Genomic DNA, 26585 nt, shown 5'->3' on the forward strand with positions numbered 1-26585 from the left:
CTTGTGCTTGCCTACTGTACTTCTACCTATATTTAACAAAGCTGTGTTTATTCTTGTCCAGCCATGTGGTGTTATGACTTTGTGACAGAACCCCGAATTGTTTAAATTTGAGGTTGATTTAACTCCCTGCTTTTGATTTGAGGTGGAAGTTTCAGAAGTTTTTTATTAGAATTGGTAAATGATGCACTAAAACAAGAAAGCAAATAATGAGATCAAATAATGACTCTACAACTTATAATATGTGAATATCTCTGTATCCACAAGTCCTCCTGGACTTCTTGAGGGAAAGACTAGCCCAGAGTCTCTGGACAGCACCAAGTATAGCGTCTAAATTTAACGTCTGATTTATAAAGTTGTTGGTACTGCTTCCCATTCACCAAAGGAAATAATACTTCAATTACAGACAAAGCAAATTGTGTACAACTGATTTATCCATTAGTATTATGCTACAAAACCGTAGAAATATAAACTTAAAAATAAATAAAAATTATTCTGTGTTAGTTGCAGCATGTAGCTATCCTGTGGATTATAAAATCACTGTTGGAAGATGCTGATTTTTAAACAGAGGAAAAGATATCTCCTCATTCTTATTCTGCCTTTTTAAATTTTGCTTTTAAAAAATATTATTTATTTGCTCAGCTTTTGCTCTAGAAGTAGAACTAAATAGTTTACTTATAATCCCTTCTGTATTAGAGGGGGCAGAAGGATCTACTTTTGATTTTGTACATTAAGCTTGCATAAGTGTTTTACTTCCATAAATTTGTATAATAATAAATATATTGGTAAAAATAATTTGTGTTTATCTTAATAAACTGAAGAATTTATTTAGCAAATTGAAATACAGCAGTTGTCATAGTTATGAAATGGTTCAAAGGCATTAGAGAAAAAGTCAAAGATTCAGGCCATTAAAATTGAAATAATTTTTCCCGATCTTAAATTGATGTTTTAAAAAACCCACACAGCTCCAAACCTGTCAATGCCTTGAAGATTCTTTGTGGCATTATTTTATACTTTTTAACTACTCTGCCTTCTAGAAAAGCTTTTGTTACCTCTGTGTTTTCAAAATACCATGAGATATTTGCCCCATCCCTGGAAATGTTCAAGGTCAGGCCGGACGGGGCTCTGAGCAGCCTGATCTAGTGGAAGATGTCCCTGCTCACTGCAGGGCGCTTGGACTAGGTGACCTTTAAAGGTCCTTTCCAACCCTGCTATGATATGTAGTAGCTTTTGAACATTTATTTGTAGCTAGGCCACATATAAATGGATCTTGATATAGAAACTTTTCTGTCTGACATCCTCCTATTTCGTATCTTTCCAGGAATAAGGCAGCAAGCTGGGACTACCTTTATGGATGTCAGCATATCTATCTTTGTGAATGAATGTCTTTTAGTCCCTGTTGGTTTATGTTGCTGCTAAGGTGGGATCCGTGTAAGACTGGGTGGCTGCTCCTGGCCCCTGTTTGCTGACCACTGTGCTTGCTGGCTCATAGCCAGGCGGCCGGCTGATGGGAGCATCTTTTGGAGGTTAGCAAGATGCTCTTTCAATCTTTTATGTGCAAATTTTTTATACTGTGGCCATCAGTACAGTGAGCGTGATGCCTTAAATACTAGAATGACCTTCTCTTAGGACAGTCTAACATGGGGCAGACCTCTGCCCTGCAACAGTCTGCAACCCCATATAGGAATTGTTTTGCTGGGGAATTTGTTCTTTTTGAAATCTGCTTACTCTATATGGTCTGGTACATGTCCCTTCAGAAATTTGGCTGCATTCTTTGGTGTACGTAAAATATTTTGTAAATAGCAACCAGACATTGCAATAATATTTTAAGATGCTAAAAGAACATTGATGGAACAGGAAACATATAACTCTCTCAATTGCTATGTCCAAAAGATAAGAAATTATTTTTTGTTCAAGTACTAGTTCAGTTATCTTTAAGGAATGTCTCTTGGCTTGTGACGGTCTTCAGTTACTTCCTTGTGTCATAGAAACATAAACATGCTTGAGATACGCTTAATAATTTAGAGTGGGAATAAATCTGTGTCAGCTGCAGAGCATATCCTTTCCGTGAGAAGTGGTTGTTATCATTTGATATCATCTGATTTTAGAATACTTTTTAGCAGTTTTATAAGAGCTAATTTAAAGAGTTGGGACCTTCCTCTGTTATGCATATCTTGGATCATTAATTTCTTCTTGTTCAAGTTGACAAAACCAGTGTCATGAACTAAAACAACATATTTTCAAGTATTCCTTTGAGAGCAGGTGGTACACCCAAGATGCCTCTTGCTATGTGTTGTAATATTTGAGCCTAATTTTTATCTCTGTGGCCTGAGGAAATTGTAATAGAATTGGTGATTTCTCAAGTGAACTGAAGTAGAATTTTGTCCATCTTAAGTTGGAAGGGTGAGTATGAAGTTCTGACTGTAAAAACTCATCTTGTGGCTAGAACTTGGAGATACTATTTTAAGTCTACATACTAAATTACACATTAACACTTGTATTTTTTTGTCTTTTCAACAATGAGCAAACAACTGCCTTTTTACAGTAAGTTCTACTTGCTTTATGCTGCAAGGAAAAAGATTTCTTTACAGAGAAAAGCTGCAAAACAAACAGTGACCTCCAAATTGATATAATTTAAAGTTCATATTTTATGGTAAGCATCAATACAGAGCACCTTACATCAAAAGACACCGGGGGGAGAGGAAGGGGATTTTTTTTGTGTTTGTTTTTTTTTTTTTTTTCTTAGTGAGACTTTTTGTTTTCCCCTCAGATGTGATCCTGTGCGTTATATGAAATTGAAGCTGTTGGATTCGCTGTTAATGGTTCAATTTTTTTTATTTTTGACTGCTTTAATGCTGACGTTCTCCCTCTTCCTAGTTTATTTGCACTGTTCTAATTTAACTGACTAAAGAAAAAATTAAGTGATCTATAGCTATGTGATAAAATTTTAATTCCTTGTATAAGGGAAAGCTGTAGATTCTGTATCAGAGCTGTATCCATAACTGTTATACAAATTGATTCATATAACTAGAACAGAATATTACCTTGAATTCTTGGTAACAGATGACAAAAATAATTAGCAGAGTACAGTTAAATCATCAATAAATATTCTCAGGTATTTTGAAGAGCCTACTTGTGAAAAAATATAAAAATAACTAAATATACTTTGCTTGATTATGAGGTGAAATAAGCTGTGATAAGGTTGTGAGCAAAATTCAGAGTGGAAAATAACAAAGACTGTAGTTAAAATTGTGCCCCAGTTATTTCCTCACATGGATGTTTAAGTTTAGCTTGGACAAAATTACAGATGGGCTACACTGTAGAGAGCAATTCCACATCAGATTAATGGGCCTGCATCTTTGTGTCTTGACATGCACAAGTCAAAGGTAGTTGCTTTGGGAATGAAGTTATGACTCTGGAATTTTTACTTAGCGTTTTCTGAGATCTATCAGGTTTGGGTTCATTGGTTGGTTGGTTTATTTACCTTCACAGTTTGAATGTTTTAACATTTTTATTTTCTTTTTTTTTTTTTTTTTTAATAGTGATTAAATAGGTCCATTAGGTTCTACAAACTGTCATTGACTGGTAAAATCTGGCTGGGAGTAGGGGCAACTAAGAAGTCTACAACAGTAAGTTCAAGCAGGCTTGTCTATATAAATGTAGATAGTAAATTGGTAGACTGGCCTGAATCTAGCGGTGCTAAGGAGTGTTTTCTCCCAGCAGTTCCTGGGCACGAGTGGAGCTCCGCAGCAGTTGGGATGTTCCCTGTGGCCAGGCTGAAGACAGATTGTTTTGTTTTGTAGGGAAACAGTACCAGCACAGATGTAGGCTGTTGTGTGCTAGTTGGTCTCAAAACTAAGCTTAGAGTATTCCTGGCAGACTTAGTTTACTGGTGTAACTGAAGGTACAGTTTAGGAATCGGTCCTATGTCCAAATATATGTAGCCACTTAATCTGAAAGCTTCAACAAATTAACTAGCATATTCTCAAACAAGTTCATAAACTGGGTTTTGCCTATGTGTAAAGCAACCAGAAGACCATAAGAAGCTTTAAAATAAATAAATAAAAATCTAATGCTGAGAAAGTGTCTTGTTTCCAAGAAAACAAACTTCACAGAATGCCATAGAAACAGTTGTTTCTGTCTTTTCAGGTTTTTACAGGGACTTCTGATTAAAAGCAAGTTACTTAAATGAAAGAAGCCAAAACAAACAAAACCCAAAAGCTGAAGTAACAGCTGAATTGCTCTAGGTTAGTTGGAGCCAATATTTGGGTTCTTCCCCTCCTGCTTTTGAGAAAAGCTCTGGAAAAGTCATTGTTTAGGCTTTACAAAGTAAGGTGGTGAGGAATAACAGGTATGCTTGAGGTCTTGTCTGCATCTACCATAGACTTTGTATGGCATGTGCAGCACTGCCTCAACTGCAAGTATGGGTTATGCCATTGTTTGAACGTGGGAAAAATCTGCACTTTTAGGTATAGAGCCTTTGTCTATATTAGGCATTTTAGTGGTAGCTCTAATTTGGCCAGAGGATCTAGTTCAGACAAGATTTCCCATAGATCTGGATGCTTAGAATTAGAAATACTTCCGTTATTTTATTGAAGACTATCAAAACTAAAATGAGTTGGAATTTTTGTATAGAAACATTCTTCTACTAGCAAATGTTTTGGTTTGTGCAATAGCATACATTTGGGTTCATTGTTCGCATCTCCATGTTTCAGAAGGAAGCAGATTGTTTAAATATAGACAAGTTGCTTTGAAATAAGATCAATTTTCTGTCACTTACTTGTATTTTTTAATGTATCTGATGATTAATTACTGTCAATTTAATACTGACAATGAATTGTAATGCCCTTTTATTAGAGAGTGAACCGACATATAGAATGACTTGAATGATTTAGAAATATACATCTTCTGAAGCCACTGTGTCGATACTTCGTGTGTGAGATGACTGTATGGGAACTAGCTCTGTTTTTTTTATTTTTGCTAATATCTGTTGAGAGCTGTATCACACTTCATAAAAACTACTGAAATACTGAATACACTGAGAGTGCAAAACTGAAGAATGGAGGACTGCTTCTGGTCACTTCCTGGGCTGGGCCAATGGAAGACTTTCTCAAGTGCTAGTTGGGAAATAAGTTTGGATTTTAGGGGAGAGGAAAAGGAGGAAACTAAATCTGTTGTCTGTCCTGATGTAAGATACAGGCTTTTAAATGGGCCATTGCAGTCTCTTTCTTCTGTTTGTGAAATCATGAAATCAGGGTCGTGGGGAGGGACTTGGATAAAGCTGTTTTATAAATACATTACAAGTTCACTAATACTTTAGAATTACTCAGTTTTTCTTTTTTCCCCTGGTCATCAATTATATGCTTAGGGAAAAGAACTCCATGATTTCCTTAACAGATTTCACATTTCACTTTAGAGCCACTGGAGAAGCTTTATATCTGACTTTTGGGTCCCATATTATCTAATCTCCATCTGTCCTTTGAACATAAATAAAAAAAAATAATAGAGAATTTATCAAAATGGAAGATGCTGTCTTCTTCTATCTGTAATGAGGACAAGAATTAATATTTGTATATGGTAAATTTTAAATATCAACACTTATTTTTTTGTCTGCAGTTGGATCAGGGGATTAATGGGAGAAGAGACTATCTTTTTTAAAGGGTTGCAGCAAAATAAATACCCTATAATATCAGGATAAAATAGCAATTACGTAAGAAATCTATTACTCATTGCTTCATTATTTGCTGTCTGACTGCATGCTGTTTGACAGTTTATTTTTTTTTTTTTTGAACTGCACTGCTTTTGCTGGCTTGGCAGTAAACACTGTTTTCTCTCAGCAGAGCCATTAAATCTCTCACCTGTGTGTCCTGTGCAGAGCTGCAGTTGAGAGATAAGGTTGGTCTCTCACAGTGGTGAGCATTGGTATTCCAGGCTCTTCTTTCAAGGGCATTTTGCTGTGATGAAGCATTTCAAATGACAAGGAAAACATACAGGCATGTTAAATACCCTTGCTACTCTGAGACAAGTAAGGGTAAATGGAAATTATTTAAAAATACATTTTGTAACTGTTAACACAATTCATGGATAACTGGAAATCACATTTTTAGGCAGGGGCATTACAGACCTATCCCAACCAGCATCATGCCTTAAATAGCATGTAGTAATGGAGAGCACCTGTTGTGCCCAGTGTACACTTAAAATCAAAATAAAACACAAAGGCTCTGAGCCCTTCTGAATGTGTGTTCCTGCATAATTTTTGTCCAAGGTCACACATGTAGTTCTGTCAAGAAGTGAATCCATGTCTTCAGCATCTTCCTCCTGTGCCAGCCTATGAGCATCTTCATCTTCCCAGTGTGAATTGAGAAGGTGCCTGAGAATTCAGAGTTTCTTGCAGGGATCAGAGCCTTGGCCTGGCATCCCATGTGTGGGCAGTCTCTTACAGAATCCATGTATAACTTGGCTTTAATTCTGTTGTCAGGTACTGCAAGAATAAATACATGTAAGCACTTCACCTCTTTTGTAGTCTTTTGTCATTCTATCGTTTTTATAAAATTAAAGATAACATAAGAATCTACTGAGCAGAAATTTGCCTGGGAAATCTGATTTATACAGGCTCATTAACATTGTCATACATCTACACAGGAAGTATCACCATTCCTATCTTGCTGTTGAAGAAATTGAGGCACAGTGGTAACATTATGTGTATAAGTCAGCTAAGGATCAACACTTAAATGTCATATACATATGTACTATATGTTTCAGTTGCTGTTGTAGTTGCTGGAAATCTAGTTAGCAATCAGTGACGTTAGAGAGCAATTCATCCCATCCTAAGCTGCACATCAAGTGACTGGTCAGCAAAATCCCACTTGAGTCCATTGAGTGTGTTGAATAGGAAGCATTCAGTTGTCCAAATACAGGCGTTTAGTGCTAATTTAAACATCTTAAAGAATCTCTCTGGGCCTCTGGTTGATGGTTCAGAAGAGAAGGGTCTTCCAGAGGTCCGTTATCACCTTTGTCAACCCTGTGCATGTATCTTGGATTCTCTAAGGCATCTCACGTTGCACTAGCTATCCACACTGAAGCAACGAAATGAAGTCCCAAATCTGTCGCCTGTAATGGCAATGCATATATCAGGAAGTATAGATCTATGTTTAGTGCTCTTAATTTAAAACTGAAACCTATGCAATTTATATATGACACCATGTAGATAGACTGTAAATAAATGTAGCTTACACTGCAGTGTTATGATCCTCTTCTGTTATGAGTGATTCCTGTCTGTGTTATGTATTCTGCGGGTGGTCATGTTCAGCAAATGAATGAAGGATGTCCTGACTTCTGAACTGTGGCAGCTCATTTTATGAGAGAGAGGGTTCTGTAGTCTGGAACCATAACAGTTGTTATCCTGTGTGGATCTGGCACAGAAGGATTTGTAACCATTTCCAGTAGACAGAAGACGCACGCACTGATTTCCACCCCCTCACACCTACCCGCGTATACTTGGAAGCTAAGGACTATGAATGATATTGCCATGTTAAAAGTAATTGAGCAATTCTGACTCAGAGTTGAAACTCGTATATAGCTAGATGAGACAGCAAAATGATGTTGGCTAAATGGCATAGTAATTTATTCAGTCACTGAAGTATTCTTGCATTATCAAATGTGGGTCTTTGAGTTGCTTGATATTATCTTTATTAAAGGAGGGAGAAATCCTTCATAATGTTTATGATTTATTTTCTGACTGTTGGGCCCTCAGATTCTGAGATCTGTAAATGTGACTAACAAAGTTATTACCTACAGAAAAGCAAAATATCACTTATAATACAGAAAAGTTACCTTTACAAAAATCAGGCCCAGCCAAGGCATGGTTCAGCCAGGGATCTTCCAAGGTCCAGAGTTTCTGCACATACAAGGATTTAGTGTTATTCTAAATTTAACTAAACTTTCATTTTCTTCTTTTTTCTCTGGCCAAAATTCCATGTCTTTAAAAATCTTCAAACCACAGGAGTGATTATTTGTTATGAGAAGGGGTGAATCAGAGTCGTCTTTTTTTTTTTTTTTTTTTTTTTTTTTTTTGCTACAATTGTTGCCAGTTTAGAATTTATAGAAACTTTAGCTTGGGGTTCAAACTCACTGTGGAAAAATCAGTGGGTTTGTAGCTGTTGGATAGTTCATTGTTCCTTATTTATTGTAAATGCCAGTCAAATTTTGTATCTTAAAGATATTTTATTTGATGTTTAATTTGTCTATTTATCATCTTTGAGGGGGGTTCAGAAATGCTCTAGATGTTCTATTTCATGTCTTCGATACTGCTGTGTTCCATAGCCTCTGAAAATTCATGAAGTTTTGGTAGTAATTTAGAACCTAGGAAAGAGTAGGTTTGTGCAAATAGGCTTCCTCAGGCTTTAACACCCTTGTTTCAGCTGTTGACTGTTCTAGAAGTTTGCTAATGGGTATTAATGGAATCTCAGGCTTTTCGTCTATTGAAAAGGTTATACATCCAGAGTTAAAACCGTCACAGCATTGTTGAAAGGGGCATAATTTAACAGAGTGACATTTGATGGCCATTCTGGTTGGGAAGTAAGAGTGGGAATATTATTTCCAGGTAACAGTGAATTCATCTAGGATAGTGATAGCTAGACAGCTCATAGCATTGGGGAAGTTATTTTATCTCATTTGCTTTCTCATCTCCCTTAACTTCAGAAATCTCTCTCCGAATTGTGTCCTGAAAGTGCCAGCCTCTCACCCTTCAACATACACAGAGCGTAAACTGCAGCGTAGCTAGAGATGGAGGACACCTCCTCCCCTCAGTTACCAGTTCTTGGCCCAGATTCCCCTGGTCTGGTGCATTGCTGGTGTGCTCCTCTGGCTGGATTTACCTGTTACTTCCATCCTTTCAGGAGTAATCTACTTTAGCACGGGTCAATGCTCACTGTCACAAGAAAAAAAAAAATTATGCACATTCTTTTTAATGTCTTTATGGAAGACCTCTTTGAAGGTGCTAACTTTGTTCCTCAAGAATGCATCTGGTTGGTCTTTCTTATCTTCTGCTGCAGGGAGAGAAACTGGAAGAACTGTCATTTTTCTGGGCTTTTTTTTCAGGGCTGTCTCTTACATTACTAAATATTTATGTTTTTTTAAAAGTATTTATATTTTATAATTCTGTTAAAAAATAGGATTATATTTGTCAAAGTATGTTCCTAGTGACAGGTATGTAAGGGAGCTCAGTTTAAATACTTTTTGACTTGTGTAGTAGGCTGAATGAGATCGATGAAGATGCACATCATTAAAAGTATTTGTCAGACATAATGTGAATCTATTTACAGTGTTCCATTCAAGCATCAAAGGGTCATTGATGTAGGGTTTCTTTTTATTGTTCTGGATATGTACAGCATCTTAATATGCTTTTCACCTGCATGTAGAACTGCTACAGAAATAATCCCTCTATTACTAGAATAATAAGCACGAGCTTCATCCAGTGAGCAAAAAATGTCACACTTGCTTCTGAATTTAGCTGGTATTTTTGGTTACAGATGTTACTGTGAGGTCTAGATACAGTGAAGTTTCCCTAAGGTTAAATCAGTAGTAGTTTGCTTGCAAAAGGCGGGTCAAGATTTTGCAGAAGTTGTTTTAATGACTTGAGAGCTGAGCTTGAAAAGCTTTAAATCTGTGGTACTATTTATACGTATCAAGCTGAGACATAGCTATAACTATGGTAACACTGTAGAAAAACAAAAATTCCACACACGGGAGTAAAGGTTGTAGACTAGGACTGTGCTATCCCAAGCACAAATCCAGAACACAAGATTGTCTCTGGCTCAAACAATACAACTTATTTTCCTCTGATTTCGGAAACTTTTTGTCTTTTTGAAGAGGATTGCTGATTCAAGTATAAGACATGATCATCAAGTGTGTAATCATCAGAGATTCTAGTGAAGCTTATTACTTTGGTTATTGTGAAGGAACAATACCACCCAGAGTTAAGTTTAATCAGTGTTATTCTGAGTTCTAGAACCTGCTTGATGGCTATCAAAGTAACTGTAAAAATTTGGTATTTCTGTACTCAGCCTAGATATACAAGTAGGTCTCAATTGCCCTGAAATATTCACGCATAGTGAATAGTGCCCATTTAATTACATACACAATTGTTACTACAGACAAAGCCTGAAATGAATTGACAAACTTCTGAATGACTGTTCAAAACTCTCTGTTTTCTCTCCATTCTCAGAATTAGTGGTCATGGTCTTAAGCTCAATATACAATTGGTAGGGGATGACAGTATAGTTATATGCTTTTGGATGCACTTACAGAGCATTCTAGTTCAGCTAATTTTCTCCTGAAATGGCCTTCCACTGTCTGTGCTTTGACTCACATCGCAGAGCACTCTGCGTGTGGGTTCCCTTCAGATGATGCCAGAGGATCAGAAACCAGAGGATGCCTCCAGGACTGTCTCTACTGTGCTGCTGCTGGGTACCAGTCCACAGGGCATCCTAGAGCTAACCTAAAATAATCCCTTTTGAAGTAGGTAAACTGGTGATGTCAGGTCCTCAGCACCAACTGTTTTACTTGGGGGGAAAAAAAAAAAATCTGCTTGTATTGGTCAGTAGTAATAGTCCATCTATTGTCTGGTCATTAACTTTAAGGTGAAGCTTTAAGGTATATATGTGATCCACAAATCCTCTGGCTTAGCACCCACCAACAAGAGAGCAGCTTTCCTGTTCTCACGGTAGTACAAAAGCTGTGATTAGTAGCAGTTTGTGATCTGGAGAACCTACTGAAGGAGTAGGTTGTTCGATTATGCTGAAGTGCATATGTGCCTATCAGTTTTTGTTTATTAAATATGATAGTTTAAAATGTGCATGAAACATGCTTTATTTTTCATTGGCAGTTTGTTGGATTGAACTGAGCAAGACCATCTAGAGCTAGAGTTAAGAATATTTTTGAAAGAAATTGAAAGAACCTTTATTTAAATTTGATTGAAAAGCAAGTCTCCTGATCTGGAGAAAGCAGTCAATATTAATCAATTCTAAATTATCCAATAATGAAATTTTTTATTAACATTAGATGAGACTATAAGGAATTGTAAAGTGCCCTGAAAAAAATCTCACATAGGATTATGTCTTGATTTCAAATGAGAAGTGAGTAGTAACAGATAGAATATGACATATATCAAAAGATGTAAGTTGAAGTACTCAAACACTCTGTAGAGTTCTGCTAGGTAGTCTTTTACCATTTTCAAGAAGCAAAACCAACTCGGTTGTCTCTGTAAAGAGCTCACGAAAATACCCTAGTGAGCTAGAGTGGTTTTTAAGTGGAAAAACTAGGTTATGCTTAGGAATGGGAAAGAAGAAACAAGAAATTAAAGCAATTGTGATCTTACTAAGGTTTCCTTACTCGGATGGAGTGGAAAAATTGCAATGATTCTGTTTTGAAAGGAGATGAATTGTAGCAGTGCAAGAATAATCATGAATAGGAGCAGGTCAGTTCACACACCAGGTACCAGTTTTCATAAGAAGGTGAAGGTGATCGGCTATTGAAATTGATAGGTGACAGTTTTAAAAATGAAAAAAGGAAATAAATTATTATGGATCTATCCAGCGTAGCTCTGTATTGTAAGATCTTTTTTCTGTCACTGCCATGAAATCACACTCAGGCCAGGCAGCACTTTCACTTTGGATACCTTTCTAGACCTTAGTGATCAGCGTCATCTTATTCTTGATCTTTTCCTTTTTCAAATGTTTGGGGTTTTGTTCTGTTGGTCCATTACTGCTAAAACTTTCATTAGGCTCAGATATACATGACTCGTCTTTGTTTTCAGTGTTTCCTTCCAGCTCTTTTATAACCATTTACTAACTTCTCATTTTTCTGATGACAGGATTTTTCCATTGCTGCCTGCTTAAAACTTCAATCAGGCATCTTTATGGCTTTTTTCTATGACATCACATATATATGATATTCAAATATATGACTAAAAGTTCCTCTAAACATGCACAAAAATGTTAACTTCAAATTCTTTCTAAAAAGTGTTTTCCTTGACAGTGATTTAAGTGACTGATGTATAACACAATTGATTATCATGATAAACAATAGTGATTCATTTGCTGCCCTGTACTACCCTATCCATTTCTGTTGATTGGTATAGTCTTGGTTTGTAAAATCTTTAGTGCTGGGATATGTTTCTTTTCTGGCTGTGGATCTTAATTAGCCCCCCTGCTGAGGGGGGCTACTACCTAATGCAAGTAAAAAGCGACCAAATATTTTAATAGAATTTGGAAAAGAATGTTCTGGTAAGAGATCTCAGCTTTTCTGTATCAGAATCTAACCCTATTGCCAGCTCACAGTGGTAAAGAGTGGATTTCTCAGAGGTTGTTCTGTCACCATTCAATCTGGAATTCCCCACGTTTAACAAATTTATGGTGCTGGCAAAACAGCTAAATGGGAAGCTGGGTGGCTTGAGTCTAGTCTGAAGCTGCTTCTGCTTTTAGGTGTGTGGATGCACAGTTTTGGTGCAAAGAACTTGATCTATTTTCCCCAGGTGTCTTAATTTTGAATTTCACTAAGGGTATGGTCGTCTGCAGTCCGAGCTGACTGAGGTTCAGCATACAGTCTGAGATCGTTTTAGACAACCTGGTTTAAATGTCAGTAGGAAACTATGTGCAGCATCACAGGACGTGGTACAAGCTGCAGTATCTGTCAGTGAAGCAGAGTTAAGCAGAAGAGTCTCTTACGTTGAGCTCTGTGCTGCTGCTAGGTTTGTGTCAATAGTTATTTTAATTCTGCCTAATATCTGACTTACCCTTGTATGTCATCTCTAGGTCTGCAACAATTAACTTATGGATTACAAGAATGAAACATCAGCGGAAAAATAATGGTGCAAGCCTGGGATAAAGATCACCTTTAGAAGTCCCAAATTTGTAGATATTTTGTCATTAAAAAATAAACTTGCAAAGAATAAACAGACCACTGACTCAGCATGTGTAAAACATCTTCACTTTGCTTAAATCTATTTCTTTTGGTTGAATACTGTTACGTTTTTGTGAAGGAGTAACCCTAAGGGCAGATGGGATAAAGGTTGCCTAGTGCAAACATATTTCAAGGGAAATTTTTGCACTCTGTTCTTTGAAAAGGGCTATTGACTTCCAAATCACACACGCCTCTGACATGCCTCTGATCTTTCTGAAGATGAATCATAGTGCAACTTGTATGTCTAAGTACTGGGATCCAATTTGCAGTATGTTGATCACTTCTGATGATAGGACTAGGTGTTCTCTAATCTCACGTGTGGGGTTATATAGCGTGCTTTATTAAAAAAGAAGATTTAGAGCTATTAAAAGCTGAATGCTGAGGGTTTTGTTGGGTTTTGTTTTGTTTTTTTCGTTAGTCCTCTGCTGTAGATTTTAAAGTATAATAAAATAACAAACGTTACCTTGAGCTTAGTAGCTTTAAATGCTGAGTTAATTTACACTCGGAGTGGAGCTTTCAGCGTCAGGCGATCTTTTTTGCCAACATAAGCACTCGGCTGAAACAACAGCTATGACTCAGTTGCCAGTGAACGCTGCTTGAATTGATTTAGTCCGAGTTCAGATTTAGCACATAATCATGTTCAATTTGATCCACTGTGCTGCCTAGAGATAAAAGGGTTGAAAAAATAGATTTAGCTTATGTCAGTCTTTGTGGTGATGTCATTGCCATGAGAGATGGAATAGCGCTGTTACTATGCTGTGCCTGCTCAGTTGGTGGGTGTACGAGGGGAAGGCAAGGAGCAACTCAGTTAAGTGCAAAGAGCTTGTGTCGGAAGCTTGCAGTTATTATCAGCATTGAAACAGAATTTTGGACTGTTCAATTGCAATACTGAATTGAAGATTTTTTTTTTTTTTTTTTTTTTCTCCAATCATTTGTTACTCTGAGGTTTCCTAACTCTGTGTACAAAAGGGGGGGATGCCAGCCCGTAGCATGGACTGTGATGTCTCCACTCTGGTTGCCTGTGGGGTTGATGTGGAGATTTTTACCAACCAAGAGGTTAAGGTATGCACCTACAATTCTTTGTTACAGATGCTTCTTAGAAAAGCCTTTGGGAGCAATAGCCATTTGTATGTAGCGATTCAGAATGAGGAGGCAGATGAGATTCTGCTGCAGTAGTAAAAGACACGCAGTTAAAAAAATCTGTTAATTAGGGGAGAGAAATATGGGAGAGAAATGTGCCTGCTTGTTACTGTGTTTTGATAAGCTGAAAGAAGAGGCTGGTCTTTATTCTTTAATGATATAAGAAATGGGTTATATAACTGACATCAGTGCATATGCATGTTTCATACTCTTTACAAGTGATTAATTGTTCATTTTGTCAAGAGAATTTTAGTCCAGTGTCACTTTTTAGATCAGGCTTGCCGTAAATGTTATTTATCAATGTTGATAATATTCAGATGTTTTTACTCAGTTGAACAGTAGCTGTTTATTTCTTCAGAACTAAATCATGTATACAAGTATAAATTTTTTGGGAAGGGTTAAAAGTTTGTAGCAAGTATGTTGGTGCATCTGCAATATAGCAGAATACAAAAAGTTGTGCATCTTGCATATCATATGAATACCCCAAAAACAAGGCTTAAATCCAAGGCTTGATATGCTGGGCTCATAGTCTCTTAATTAGACAGCTGCTGTAGAAAAGTCACTGTGTGTAATTGCTTACTGTTAAAATAAATTGTATTTTTCATTTATTCTCATATTACTGCAAGAAAATCCCTGAAAATTAAGTTTGAAAGAGGAATTTTAAGTATGCTTTTCACAGATGATCTGGAAGAGCTCATAGATGTAATAGTCATATTCAGCATTTTATTTAAAGGACAAAGATACAGACAACATTAGTTTCTAATCTGATTATTCTTAGTATTAAAAGAATTGAACAGGGGAAAAAAAAGATTTACAATTGGAGGCCAAATTTTGAACACCTGTTCTGTTTAATTCTGAGTCAAACATTGAACCCAATGGAAATACCTGGAAATAAACCCACTTTCATTGCAAGAGGTTATTATGATTTTTATTTCCCTGTTGGTTCGGTAGCAGGTGATACCACGTATACTTTGTACAGATGCTTTTGTGTTGCCAGCAAAGGACTGTTAATTTAAGATTTTTCTTAACAGTTTAATACTGGATTTAGAAATGGAATATTGAATAATTCAATATTTGAGCAATCTTGCTTGCATTGGGAGATGTTTCTTGTAGTGTTCTGAAGTACTAAAATGTTTGTCTGCTGCTTCTTCTTTTTTTCTTCTTTTTTACTTAAGAACATATGGTTTTAAATTTAGGAATTACACCTGCATTGATATGAGCTTGTATCTGGAGCAGCTGCCTTTTAGTGTCTGATCCATGTTCAACATAAGACTATGCAAGAAATTAAAGTTGTAGTGATCTTCTTGTATCCTTATTTAGATAACAGGAGCAATGAAAAAGCAAAATTTTGGCTTCCATAAAATCAGCAGAAAGCTTTCCGTTGATTTTGGTGAGACTTAGATTAGCCTAATTTGAGCTGCAGCATCTGGAAAGTGAGGCCCTGGAACATGGGATAAAAGAGAACAAAAGGGTTACAGAGACATTATAGGAATTGTAATGCCTTTCATGTTACTTGGACTTTCTGTACTTTGTTTGCTTTGGTTAAAACTGGATTTTTTTTTTATTTTTCCAGTTATTTTTTTTCTGATGTTTGAACTAAAATGTTGAGTGCAAAGACTTTGGGTATATTTACAGTGGAGACTCCACTGCAGACTGCACTGCAGCGTAGGAACGGTAAGTCTACTTTGAAATTGCCTGGCTTAGATGCTAGAAGCAGTCTGTCCTCAGCGACCCACAGCTCACTGCAGACTAATTTTCACTTAGTTGTCAACAAACTCGGTTGTGGGAGGCTGTGAGCCACGCTGCAGCAGCCAGGCAGCTTCCAGTGCTCCAGCCTAACCGGCTCTGCACTGGTCCCCAGTCTCTCCACACAGCAGCCGGCAGCGCAAGCAGCATCCTCTCTGTCGAAGTTTCGGCGCTGATGATATTTTAAAGGTGGAGACACCTACTGCTCTTTGCTTGCACCCAGGAGAATTGCAGCAAAAAAATATTTAAAAAAATAATAAAAAAAAAAATGTTTTTTTTTTTTCTTTTGTCTGCAAAAGGTGTTCACTTCAAGGTGGGGTTTTTTTTTTTTGGTCACTGTTGGGATCATGACGGGAACATCAAGCTTTAAGGTTGAAAAGGAAGGAGGATATTTCTGACAAGAGTTGGGTGTGGAAGTTGAAGTAAAAGAGCAAAAGCAAGCACAGAAATTCTGCCATCCCCTCTCCCTTGTTTTCCCGTGTGGACCTCTCTGCCCAGCCCTTCTGCAGCTCAGCTGGAAGGCACAAGTAGCATTGAAAACTGAAGTCCAAGCTATTGTCCTTTCAATTTTTTTTTCTGCTTTGAAGCTTTTCACATAGCAGAAAGATATTTTTTTTTTTTATTTTATTATTATTATTATTATTATTTTATTTATTTTTAGGGAACCTGATGGCTGTGTGAAGGGAATGTTCCTTCAGTGTTAGAGTGGATATATTAAAGATTTCATGATACATGTGGTGCTTGATGAGTTTTCTTAAAATGAGCTATATTAGTCCTGTGAAAGTAGTTCTCTAATGTCAGCAAGGATTGTGTTTTAGGGTATGCTTGCAGCATAACTCACTTTATTCCAGTTTAGGGTTAGAACTGAAATGAGGCTTTGCAGAAGGATGCTAGCTGTACGGAGCCATCGTGGGCCGGAGGCACCCGGGAGGCTGACGGCAGGCAGTGGGCTGAAGAGGCGGGTGGGCAGGAGCTGCCCGCTTTGCCAGGCCTGCAGTGGAAGAGCTGGGTATGTGTTGGGGTTGTAGAGCAGGAGCTCTCGCAGCACGTGTCAGTGATGCCTCCTGAAGTTGTCACTCCTGCAGAGCAACGGCCCTTCAGTGCTGGGGCGTTCTTACAGAGAGGCAAAGGTGCTGCTGCTGGGCACAGGGCTTGGAGTGGAGTGAGCTGCTTGGCTTATTGCTGCTTTTCCACCTATGGAAGTAACCTTATTCTGTAGGCATTGTGCTCTTAGCATCTGGCAGACAAGCTCAGAAATACTCTTTTTTTCCATTTGGCCTCTGGAACAGGACGGCAAAGCTTTTTAGTTTCAGCGTTTGGAGTGGCTCATCTTTTCAACAAACGGAGGCTTGTATGGATGCCCTGAAACTGGCAGCTGGCCCACAGCACTGACACCGTTGGTTTACCATCCACGTACCCATCCAACAGGCCTTTCGGGCTTGATCAGCTGCTGCTTTGTATTGTCTTTTATAATCCAAAAACTGGGTCAGGCTAATCAAGATGTTACTAACTGTACAGTGCTTGTATATCAGGAATTGGGAAACTTGAGAAGACAACCACAGAAATTATGAAGTGCAGTTCTGCTTTGAAGCTCACCTGGATAATTAAAATTTTTCTTCCGGTTCTTCTAGATGATAATTTTATGTAATGATGTTTGTTACATAAGCAATTAATTAATATCTTGTTTATTTCTAATAGAGAAATTCCAGATATCACTGAAACAGTAGAAGAGAATTTAAACTCATACTTCTTACTCTAAGCAAGATATTCTTATATTATTAATTCTTCATATTCTCTCTTCACTTATGCTCACACTCACCATTCTGCTAGACAACAAGGTATGATTTGGGACTGTGAGGCACTACTGCAGCAGAGAAGAAATACTAATCCAGACTGATCGAATGCATATCTGAAGATTAGGGTAATGTGGATAGAAACAGGGAAAAAATAATGTGGACATGAGCCAGGCAGCAATAGGAATGGTAGAAATAGTTTCACTGTTTTGGCCATATTGCTTTGGGTGATTAATCCCCACTGGAGCAGGACCTCTGTCAATTTGTTAACTCACTATTCAGTTCAAATGCTCGAGTGAGCATACTGCTGATACTAGTTGTTTGGGAGGGATGGTTTGGAGGTCAGTCATTGCCCTGCAGTTGCCTTTGAGAGGTCTAGCAGTCCAGCATCATATCTAAGCTTCTGGGGTCTAGAGGGCGAAAGCATACTCGGTTCTTGTGTTTTTTGCACTCAGCTTCAATTCTCCATTTGTAAAAGCAGCTCATTCGCAGAGATGTTCTGAGGTTAAACTTTAAAGTGCTCTAAGATCAGAGTCAAGTGAAGAAAGCTGTAGAAAAAGGGAGGAGTGTTGCTGCCTCTCTGAATACTGCCAGCTGCCCAGTGGCAGAATTCATGACTTGTTGGGAGAGTTTCAGGGTTTCACTTTTCAAATTCTTATCCTTAGCTATGTGAGCTTGATTTGTGGGAAGAGACTATTGCACAGTCATAAGACTCCACAGACTGGGGATATAAGGAAACCCAACAACAGCATGACTGCCAAAAATACCCCGATGGCTTGAAAGGATTCCTTTACAACTATCTCTGCTAGCGTTTAATATACCTGATAGATCTTTCTATTTGCAAATAACGTTGCATCTGTTAAATCATCAAGATCCAATAGTTCTGCTTGAGAAATAGTTACGTATGTCTTTTAATCTCTGTTTACAGTCTGTCTTCATCTAGAGCAAGTAACAAAGAGGAGGAATGAAAACACTTAGCTTCCGTGCTTATTTACTCTATCTGTATTAATGATTTTAAAATAGGTCTGTTTGGTTTGGAGAGCAAAGTGAAACCTCTTTTTCTACAGTGTTCAAAAATCTGTAATACTGATATAATTTATGCAAAATAAGGGAGTTAGATGAAAGATGTCACCTTTGTTTTAAGAGGTTTGTAATCTATTTTTTTATAAAGCACTAGTTGCTGTGGTGTAAATATGAAAAAATTTCAAAAGCCACAGAAATATATAGTACCTAAATAAGCAGGTAGATGTCCAGAGATACCTTCTGCTTTTAATTTAATGGTAGCCCTGTTCTTTCTGTTCTCCAAAACTTCCCAGAAGCTGTAGGCTGTTTCCAGCACGCTGACCCTGCTGCACGGCTTCAGTGTCAGCACTGAGAGGCTCTGAGCCAGGGAACCAGGGGCTCACACGCCCCGTGCTGCTGCAGGCTGAGGCACTGCCGGGAGGGAACCTGTGTTCCAGAAATAGTTTCAGCTTTGCTTTTGTCCTTCTAACAGCCTCCCTGTCCAGGCAATTGAAAGCTTTAAGATGTATCCAAAGAAGTGATACAATGGTAAGGCTTCTAAGGGTCACGATGTGCCCTTTATAGACTTACCTTCAATTATTTGTGTTTGCTTTTTTCTTGACTCAGAAAAAGGGAATGCTGCTGTTTCACTGGAGGTCAGTGGCAGCTGCAGGTGCTTACGCACCTGTGAATGTGGCATGCTTTCTGTTTCTCATTCTTCACCTTTTTAATACTAACCGAGTGAACAGCAGAACACATCAGAGGTTGTTGTATTCTTTTTGATCCTCCTTTCTGTTGGAAGTCACAGGAAGTTATTTCCTCTTCATAAGGATAATGAGACAATGAGTAATTTGTGGTCACATGAAAATAAATAACAGCTAGAATGTGTTGCTAGAAGGTGCAGCATTAATCCAAGGCAGGTAATAGAATAAGATGGACCTTGCAGTTATACTGATAAATGGTCCAGCCTATGTGAGCAGCAATGAAGAGATGATTTTCTTTAGCAGATTTGAAGAATTAATCAGTACAGCTACAGATTGAGGTACCTTTAATGCAGGTTCAAGTGCGATACTGATTCTTCATTAAATAATTGCTTTGGTCAGAATTCCCAGAAGAACCTAGAGAGCTGAAGTATACAAATACTTTGTTCTCCTAAAAAAAGTTTTTCAAGGGCACGTTATTTTCAGGTCTATAGTGATCTAGTCTCATTCTTCTCTGAAGTTACTGTATATGTGCACTGTTTTGTCTTGAGCTTTGCTGATACCATTTGCTGCTTCTTAGCATGATCTAAGCTTCGATATTGAGAGAAGTTGCAGGTTTTGAGGCAGCTACACCCCAGCCTTGTGTGTATCTCTTCAATAATTTTTTTTGCACATTGACTAATGGATATGCTTTATGGTTGGACAGTTCTTCCTTTAATATTTTCTAGGGGTGATTCTACCAAAGGTGTTAAATAATCTGCTTAGTTTTGATCATTCATGTGCTAACCAGAATATTTGCTTTTGAAGATATTATCTAATCATATGCTAGAATACAAACAGCTGTGACAGTGTGGACTTGAGCAGTGAATTTTTCCTTGGTGAAGAGATGCTGAACAAGGAGAGTACCACAGTTTATCAAACACTTGGCTAACACACAATCTGCCAAGGTCCAGGAACTGGCCAAGCTAAGCCTCCAGTCAGTGCTCACTTGCTGCAGGATTTTGTATTTTCTATCCACATATTTATAGTAGTGCCAGGACTCTGTGCATGGGCTTTTCCTGAAAATTTTCCCCATTAGTATGGCTAAGTGTCAATAATCACCTTCTCCTTCTAAATGCCAACAGAATTAAAATTTTCCTCATGGGAAACTTTGGAAACTGTACTGTATAACTCTCCTTGAAGTAACTGTATTTATTGACTTCCTAGTGTTGAGTTGTGGCTCTTCTTTGGTGTAGATCATACAATTGAGCCCCAATTGCTGCTAGCTTGAGGCATGGCAGCTTAGCTGCTCTCTGCACTAAAAACTGAAGTATAGGATATTCTACACTTATTGTTTTCTGGTCAAATAGTAAACTTTTTTTTTCTTCTCATTGACAATGTTTCTAAAATGCACATGCAGCCACCAAGTTTGTCTCCAGCCTATGCTTTCCATCTAGAATTCAGGTTGATTTCTGCTTTCTTCATGTGAATCCCTAAAAGCACAGATCATCTTCCCACACCATCAGTGTTCTTGTGATGCATTTAACTGCCCCCGTTTTTTCTGTTGGTGCTGAATCAAGAAGCCTTTGGCTGTAGCAGCTCTGGTGGACTAACCAGCCCCTGCCTGCCTTTGCAGGACGTTGGCACAGCAAACTGCAATAGGAAACCAGCTGGATGGGCCTGGGCAGAGCTGGGTGCTGCAACAGCATCTCCATGGCAGTGTGTCTATTCTGTACTCCTAGAGTTGCTAAAAAACTTCAAAATGGTGCTATAGATAAGAAGTTCCAAGTGTTTTGGTTTGCAGATGGAGAACTAAGGAACCAGGAAATAAGTTTTCTGATTAGGACACTGGATTGAAATGTATCAGATCTGGTGTAATTAATAATCAGGTTCTGTAGATGTTCAATCTCAAATGCTGTTTGAGCTCTAGGTGTTTTCTGGAGAGCAAGGAGCTTTGCTTAGTTACTAGTTGTTTTTTTGATATTTTTGTTTTGTTTTGTTTTGAATTAGCGCAGACTGCCTACCTTTCAGAATCTGCCTAAGATTCTGGCAGCATCTGGGTAGAGACATGGACTTTAGCTTGCAGGATGGGTTCATATTTAGCAGGAGTAATGTACTGCAGCATGGAAGAGCCTCCTGTTTTGCAGTGCCAGGTAGTCCTATCTGTTGAAATAATAGTCACTGAGCTAAGAAACACAATGAACCTATTGTGCTCAGAGCAGTATCAGCAGGCAGCTGTACATGATAGTTTCTTCAGCTCAATTTGTCACTAGCAGAAGTATCTGTCTGCTTCATATATTGCAGTGAGTAATCCTGATATGTTGGCTGTAAATGGTGGAGGCGTTCAGACAGCTGAATCATGCTACATGAGTTCTGCTGTGTTATACCCATGTCATGGCCAGAGGAGTCGTAACCTTGCAGATATCTCACTTGTCCTTTTACTCATGTAAGTCAGATGTGCAGGCAGATGAACAAATTATGGTAAAAAAACTGCTAATACTCTCAAGAAATTAAATTCCATTTATGGAGGAGATAAGATTGTTTTGTTCGCTGTATAAGTCGTACTCCAAGTTTACCAACCTCAAGTTTCATTATCCTTTGCAGAGTATTCTCTTCACTGATGACAAGGTTCATTCAGTTTTGGTTACTTTCCCGTGTTTCTCAGAAAAAACTAGCAACTAGACCATGAAGTATACAAACTTATACATTGTCTAAATAATTAGAACTGCACTGGGAAATTTGTTTTAACCACCACTTCTCTGTAGGTGTTGATTTGGTGTGACTTCTTTTTAGTTTTGTTTCTGTTTTGTTTTTGGTTTGGTTTTTTTTTTTTTTGGCGGGGGGGTAGTGGTGGTGTTTTGTTTTGTTTGTGGAGATTATTATTTTATTTGCTAGTGCTGATTAAAAAATCAACCCCCAAAACAACCCACTGTCAGAAATGCTTTTCTGACTCAAAGAGGAATATTTAAGAGAAGCAAGTATCTTTATGGAGCAGGTCATAGATGGAAGTCCTGTGAGCTGTGGTTTTAATGTGAGGCAGGAGGAAAGCGGTTGGTTATTCAGAAAGGTGGCTGAAATGAGGAAGCAGGAGCATAGGCTTTCAGGAGAGGGAAGTTAGTATGATGATAGGGCTTTTTTTTCTTCCCCCCCCCCCCCCCCCCCATCAGAAGTGGCTCTGTGGTGCAAGACCAAGAATGAAGAAAACTCTTGTGGAGGCTGGGGCAGGTAGGTAGGTTGTGGCAGGCCTTCTGATTGAGCGGGTGACAGCGGCAGAGAAGTTAGGTTGGAGGGAGAACTGATGAAAACAAGAATAATCAATGGAAGACTAAGATAAGAACAGATGACCAACTTCTCATGGTGTAGTGGAATGATTAAGAATTCTGAGAGCAGCTGACATAAGATGCTGAAAAAACCCAGTGATGGTCAAAACAGGAGGACCTTGTGACAAAGCTTTTGCCAGGCAGGTGTTAGCATCCTTGAAACCTTAGGTAAATTAATCTTGACAGCTTCTACTTTCCTGAAAGCGTCTTCCACAGGCTTCCATTCTGCCCCCAGGTAACAAAATCCTTTGTGAACTGTCACTCTGGGCTGTTGCCCCTCTCCCTTCAACTCACAACTTTTTGCTGCTAAATGTCTTACAAGGAATTAAATGATTGAATGTGGCTAGATGAAACTATATATTCATGGGACAGAAAATTATTTGTAAACCCTACCAGAAAAAAAAAAAAAAAACCAAAAAACAAACAAACAAACAAACAAACAAAAAACAAAAACAAAAAAAACCCACAAACCGCAATTCTATTCTCTTTTAATATATTTTATTCCTTCCTTCTCTGCCTTCTTTCTGCTTCATACTTCTGGAATGCAAGAAGGAATTGTGTGTTTTCCCTTGCTGTTTTTATCCAGCGTGATAGATGATACTAGAAATAAAAACCAATTCCTAATTGTTGAAAATAGCCAAACAGTAAGAGATACAGTAAGGCATGATATATCCAATTTTGAGAAAGTTCTGGGCAGACTTCTTTCAGCAAATGGAGTAGGTAATTTGTATTTGATTTTTGATTTTGATCTTAGCAATTAAGGAAGAATAATGGCAAGTGCTTTTTGGTGAAAATTATTCTGAAGTAAGCTTTTGAAATAAAGTCTGAAATCAGATGAACGAGGAAAATTACTTTTTTAAATAGTCATTTTCAGCAACCTTATGGAGCTGGTCAACAGTGTCTTCTAAGAAGGTTATCTGAAAGACTGAGAAGTGCATGAGAATTAGCAGTTGAGGAGGCACTTTTTGATTGTACAGTGGAGATAGTCTGTCCTGATGCAAAAGACAGATGGGACGTATGTTAAGAGACTGTTATGTCTAGATCAGATGCTCCTTTTGCTTTACAGCAGTTTAAAGATTTATATGTAAAGTGAAAACCAAGTGTGCAAAATCACAAAGTGAATTTTGATTAGCAGAGGATTTAAATAAGAACAAGAGAAGTCTTACATAGCCTAAAAAGTAAGATGAAAACAATGTGCAAATCCATAAACAACAAGATACATACATAACAAACAATGTGGGGAGGGTTACGATATGACTGATTTCATGTGTGTTATATAAAGTATTTGACAGATAATGAGCTAAATTAATAGAAAAAAACAACCCTAGTAGTGGCCAAATCAGAGAAAAACTGCTAAAAATACAGAGGTAAGACAGTTATTCAAGTGTACAGGACCTGAGAAAATCTACCAAAGGAAGATGTAGGATATAGTTGAAATAATCTTTCTATTATTTGAAATTATCTTTGAGAATTCAGAGGTTACAGAGAGACTGCTGAGGATGGCAGATGGAAAGAAATAGCATTTGTGTTTAAAAGGAGAGGGGAGAAAGGCCTGGATAGTTACAGATATTTTTATCTAACTTGAATTTTTGAAATAAGTTTGTAAGTACTTTGGAATTAATTAGGCCTGGGTTGTCTAGAGCAAATGATGTCAAACCTATATGCCTTCCTCATTTGACAGGGCAACTGGCGAAGTGTGAGACAAAGGAGATGTGGAAGGTAGATATTTTGACTAAAGTTTTCATGTTGTTCCAGTCATATTCATAAGTAACCTACAGTCTAAATATAATTTCTATAAGATGGGTGCAAAAAAAATGTTGTCTAAAAAATGTATAAACCAGAAATGGTTCATTCTCAAAGAGTGAAGGCATGTAAGTAGATAAACTCACATTTATTCCTGGAACCAGATTGAGATTAATGATACTAGTCAACAGAGAAAAAGCTTAAGTAAATGTGTAGGTGATACCATGCTGGTTGGGGCAGGGTCAAGATTCTGAACAACCTTTAATTAAGCAACAGTATGAAATTCAGTGCAAAGGACTACACCTGAAATCAAAATCACAGCTTTATAAAGAAATTCATGTGTCTACATGTCTGTGTGGTGCAAATTTCTTGAGTTCTAGTGAATTGCAGTGAGTAGTAGGAAGCAGTATTGTACTTCTGTAATCAAAATAAATGTAGAATCACTGAATGGTTTGGGTTGGAAGGGACCTTAAAGATCACCCAGTCCCACCCCCCTGCCATGGGCAGGGCCCCCTTCCCCCAGCCCAGGGGGCTCCCAGCCCCGTCCAACCTGGCCTTGAACCCTTCCAGGGAGGGGGCACCCACAGCTGCTCCGGGCACCCTGGGCCAGTGCCTCTCCACCCTCACAGCAGAGGATTTCTTCCTTATATCTAATCTAAATCTACCCTCTTTCACTTTAAAACTCTTACCCCTCATCCTATCCCCACACCCCCTGACCCAGAGTCCCTCCCCACCTCTCCTGTCCCCCCTTTAAGACCTGGGAGGCCGCTCGAAGGTCTCCCCGGAGCCTTCTCTTCTCCAGGCTGAACCCCCCCAACTCTCTCAGCCCGGCCTCCCAGGGGAGCTGCTCCAGCCCCCCCAGCATCTCCGTGGCCTCCTCTGGCCCCGCTCGAGCAGCTCCGAGTCCTTCTGCTGTTGGGGGCCCCCGAGCTGGCCCCAGCACTGTGTGTGTGGGGGGGGGTCTCATGAGAGCAGAGCAGAGAGGGACAGTCCCCTCTCTCGACCTTCTGCCTGCACTTGTTTTGATGCAGCCCAGGATACAATTCCCTGCATGTAATTTCTAGATGTACAAAGGCAGTGCATATCACTTTCTCTCTTTGGTATGCTGATGCTGTGCTACCATGACTAGTTTTCAGTGCACTCTAAAGCAAATGCAGACAACTGGATAGCATGTGGCAAAGCTGCAAGAATTTTAGCTTAGTGAAGAGGCCGGGATGGCCGCCCTTCTGATAGTGTCACTACAGCATTTACACTCTTCTGTTATAGCTAGTTATTGGTGAGAGGAGGTTATTCCACTTCTTGAAGTTATTACTGAGCCTGGGTTTGCGGAATAAAAGTCTAGTGCCACTTGGTGCTTGGATAGTGGTTTGCAAGAGGCAGGTGCTTTCTGACTCTTTTGTCAGGCTGACTGAAAGCTCTCAAGTTGTGGATATTGTTGTGGTGGTCTTGAGCTCATTAATTCTGAGTGGTAGGTTATTAGTTTGGGTTCTGTGTTAATGTGGCCACTGCTCGGTTTGAGTAAGCTTCCTATTGAAGGTGTGCTGTTTGTCTCTTGAGGCTGGTTAGACTTTTCAGATGCAGATTTTTTTTTTGTCTAAAAATGAGATTGCATATTGCTGTCTTGTTTACAGATCCTAAGAAGAAAACTCCTGACGTGTGAAATATAGTACCTTTATCTTTAGAAACAGCTGATTATATTAGAGGAATTCCAGGACTGTGTGACCAGCCAGCTTTCTGCAGGTGACTGCTAGTCCTTGAACCATAATCTGAGAATTGTTGAACTAAAACAAATTCTTATTAATCATGACAGCTGGGAGCAAAGCCAAATGCTAGGCCATAACATTAATAACTATGCTGCTTATGTTAGACAGAAGTAAATTATTGGCATACTTAAAGTTTTAGAGGTTTGGGAAGTTGATGCATTTTTGTCTGATTTTTTTAAATGAATAAAGAAATATTTTTAAATATTTATTTATTGCTTTTGTATCAGGTAACTAGACTGAAACTGCTTAAAAACTGTAGTGATTGAAGCTATCTGCCCACAATTTTAACTCCCAAATTCTTGGTGTAGGGGAAGGAGCTTGGTGTCACTAAGTATTGCTGAATAAAAACATTTGCTTGGCATACAGTAGCAGTCCTGAAACAGAAGATTATTCAATGCATTCTGCATCCTAGAAAACAATACAGAATATTTTTGAATGTCA

At 38.4% G+C, this 26585-nt stretch overlaps 1 protein-coding gene across 3 annotated transcripts in view; it reads left to right on the forward strand.

The window, feature by feature from the left end:
• RCAN2 (regulator of calcineurin 2) overlaps nucleotides 1-26585 on the forward strand; it is a 94635-nt gene that overhangs the window by 35865 nt on the left and 32185 nt on the right. The window contains exon 1 of one of the 3 annotated variants that reach the window (XM_042802966.1): nucleotides 13712-14019. The exons of the other annotated variants lie outside the window; for them this stretch is intronic. Coding sequence (XP_042658900.1) covers nucleotides 13933-14019 — 87 coding nt within the window. The 5' untranslated portion in view covers nucleotides 13712-13932. Of the gene's footprint in view, nucleotides 1-13711; nucleotides 14020-26585 lie in introns of those variants that run through there. 3 annotated transcript variants of the gene reach the window in all.

The sequence above is a fragment of the Tyto alba genome, unplaced genomic scaffold (assembly GCF_018691265.1).
Source record: "Tyto alba isolate M040663 unplaced genomic scaffold, T.alba_DEE_v4.0 Super-Scaffold_40, whole genome shotgun sequence".
Classification (NCBI taxonomy): Eukaryota; Metazoa; Chordata; class Aves; order Strigiformes; family Tytonidae; genus Tyto; species Tyto alba.